At 44.7% G+C, this 3,341-nt stretch overlaps 1 protein-coding gene across 1 annotated transcript; it reads left to right on the top strand.

Annotated features, from left to right (window-relative positions):
* Positions 1 to 569: 569 nt before the first annotated feature.
* Positions 570 to 2,663, top strand: LOC137728242 (uncharacterized; the record flags this gene model as incomplete). Its single annotated transcript, XM_068467088.1, has 2 exons — positions 570 to 1,136; positions 1,962 to 2,663. Coding segments are annotated over 2 exons (1,269 nt in total), but the record flags the coding sequence as incomplete, so codon positions are not given.
* Positions 2,664 to 3,341: the final 678 nt, after the last annotated feature.

The raw sequence follows: 3,341 nt of genomic DNA, 5'->3' as shown, positions 1-3,341 counted from the left end.
AAAGTTAGTTTTATTAATTTAAGTCAAGTGTTTAGCATCCCTAGTTAATCCCCGGTTAGAACGATCCCTACTTACATCATTACTACAATTGTCACAAATAGGGTTTAGTTTGTGTGCGTATAATGCCCGCATCAAATTTTGGCGCCGTTGCCGGGGATTAGCAAAGTTGCTAATCCCTTGTCTTTATTTTTATATTTTGTTTTTCGTGCATTCTTATTTCAGATTCTTAGTTTGTTTGTTTCCTTGTTTTTTTTTAGGTACTGTGTATGACTCGTAGCTCTCGTCCTATTATAGAGAACATCTCCGACTTTGACGGTGATTTTGAACGCACTTTGAGGAGAACGAGGAGTCAACAAGAGCTACCACAACCTCCACCACAACCTGGGCTTGAAGAAGACGCGGTAGGTGTAGAAGAAAAGCCCACGGATCAGATTTTTGAAGAAGATCAAGCCATGGCAGCAGATAATAGAACCATCAAGGAGCTTTCGGCCTCGGGTTTGGCCAATGCAGACCCTCTTTGCATTCAATACCCCGCGGCTGCCCAAGGCAAGACCGATGAATTTGAACTCAAATCCAGTTTGTTACACCATATTCCGAAGTTCCATGGCTTATCTATGGAAGACCCCAACAAACACTTGAAGGAGTTCGAGGTGGTTTGTTCGAGCATGACCCCCGTCAATGTGGATGGGAGTATATTGAAGATGAAGGCCTTTCCATTTTCACTTATGGACAAGGCCAAAGATTGGCTCTACGAACTAGCCCCGGGAACTGTGACTTCGTGGGAGAGTATGAAGTGTGCTTTCTTGGAGAAATTCTTCCCTACTTCGAGAGTGATTCTCCTACGGAAGAAAATTAGTGGTATTCAACAGAATCATGGTGAGACATTCCCGGCTTATTATGAGCGCTTCAAGGGCCTTGTAGCTTCATGTCCTCAACATCAAATGAAGGAGGAACTTCTCCTTCAATATTTCTATGAGGGCCTCCTTCCTATCGAACGTCAAATGCTTGATGCATCAGCGGGAGGAGCATTGGTGGACAAAACACCAAGGGATGCCAAGAATCTCATAGCTAACCGAGCGCTCAACGCCCAACAATATGAAGGAGTGGGCCAAAGGGAAGCACCACGGCAACAAAGTGTAAATGAGGTGAGTGCTATTTCTGAAATTCAATCACAACTTGCTAATCTTACTTCTCTTGTTTCTCAGGTTGTGATTGGTCCAAAAGCACAAGAACACCAAGTTTGTGGCGTGTGCTCAATTCAAGGGCATCCATCCGACAAGTGCCCTCAACTAATCGAGAATGGCGGGTGGGAATCTGCCAATGCCATGGGCTATGGGAATCAAAACCAACCAAGGAACGATCCATATTCTAACACATATAATCCAGGTTGGAGAGACCATCCAAACTTCAAATGGAGGGAGCCACAACAAGCTGCCCAACAAGGAGGATTTAGGCCAAACCCCCCTGGTTTTTATTCCAAGCCGTATGCACCCCAACAATCCCAACAACCTTCGGCATCATCTCATTCAGGTACGTCTTTGGAAAGTAATCAAGCTATGCAATTACTAACCTCTATTTCGCAGGGGTTGCAAAATCAAAACAACCGGATAGAAAATAACGAGAAGGAGATGATGGATATGAAGAAACAAATAGGGCAGATTTCTGAGTTCCTTGGACAAATTAGAGAGCAAGGAAAGCTTCCTAGCTCAACCACAGTCAATCCAAAGGGAGGATTCGAATCCGCCAAGGCCATCACCCTAAGGGGTGGAAAAGAAGTTGGGACCGAGCCAAACAATCCCAAATCTGCCCAGAAAGTAGATGAAGATACGACACAACCTGAGGAAGTATCTAGCTCACCCACGGTAAGGGTGAAAAACCCAATGCCGCAAGCCCCCAATCACCCTAACTCGGCCAAATCAGGTAATTTAAGTTCAAATTCATGTACTTCAAGTTCTAATCTGCCCAATGTACCTTTTCCTCGCAGGTTCATGCAAGAAAAAAAGGAAGAAAGCGAGAAGGACATTCTTGAAACGTTCCGGAAGGTGCAAGTGAACATACCGCTTCTCGATGCAATCAAACAGATTCCAAAGTATGCTAAATTCCTCAAGGACCTATGCAATACAAGGAGAAGAAGGGCAAACAAAGAGGTAGTGAAGGTAAGCGAGAATGTGTCCGCTGTTTTGCAACGTAAACTGCCTACCAAGTGCAAAGACCCCGGTAGTTTCACGATTCCTTGTGTGATTGGACATAATCGTTTTGAACATGCCATGCTTGATTTAGGTGCATCCATAAATGTCATGCCTTATTCTATTTATGCATCTATGAATTTGGGTGAATTAAAACAAGATGGTGTAATTATACAATTGGCCGACCGTTCTAACGCGTATCCAAAAGGAGTTTTGGAAGATGTGCTTGTGCAGGTGAACCATTTAATTTTTCCGGCTGATTTCTACATCCTAGACATGGAGGATTCAGCCCATTCTACATCTTTGCCGATTCTCCTTGGTAGGCCATTCATGAAGACGGCCCGAACGAAGATTGATGTATACAAAGGCACCTTGACAATGGAATTCGATGGGGAAGTGATTGATTTTAATATTTCTGAAACTATGAGATATCCCGTGGATGACCATTCTTGTTTTTCCATTGATGTTATCGATTCTTTGGCGCAGGTATACCTTGAAGAATTGAACGAGGACGCCCTAGAAACAACCATCACTAAGGCCATAGAGCGCAAAAATGAAGGATTTGGGCCAATGCAAGGCCACGGCAAGGAGGAGGAATTCTTTGCAATGGGTTCTAGAGAAGAAATAATTGAGGTTGTGGCAGCCCTTGAGTCATTGCCACAACAATATGGTAAGGTTCCACTCTCACTTTCAAATTCAGTTTCCACTAAGATGCTACCTTCTGTTGTTCAGGCACCTTCGCTTGAACTTAAGCCGTTGCCGGACCATTTGAAGTATGTGTTTTTGGGGGAAGGCGAAACATTGCCCGTCATCATTTCATCAAGTCTCACGGCAATGGAGGAGGAGAAGCTTGTGAGGGTGCTGCGAGAGCACAAAACGGCCATCGGGTGGACTTTGGCCGACATTAAAGGAATAAGCCCTACCACATGCATGCACCGTATACTTCTTGAGGAGGGGACTAAGCCATCCCGAGAGGCTCAACGCCGTCTCAACCCTCCGATGATGGAAGTGGTGAAGAAGGAAATAATCAAGCTTTTGGATTGCGGAGTGATCTACCCTATCTCCGATAGCCGTTGGGTCTCTCCAGTTCAAGTCGTTCCCAAGAAGTCCGGAGTAACTGTTATCAAGAATGATGAGAATGAGCTCGTGCCTACA

Source organism: Pyrus communis, chromosome 3 (genome assembly GCF_963583255.1).
Source record: "Pyrus communis chromosome 3, drPyrComm1.1, whole genome shotgun sequence".
Lineage (NCBI taxonomy): Eukaryota > Viridiplantae > Streptophyta > Magnoliopsida > Rosales > Rosaceae > Pyrus > Pyrus communis.
The sequence above is the reverse complement of the archived record's forward strand: the minus strand, read 5'-3'. Positions and strand labels throughout refer to the sequence as shown.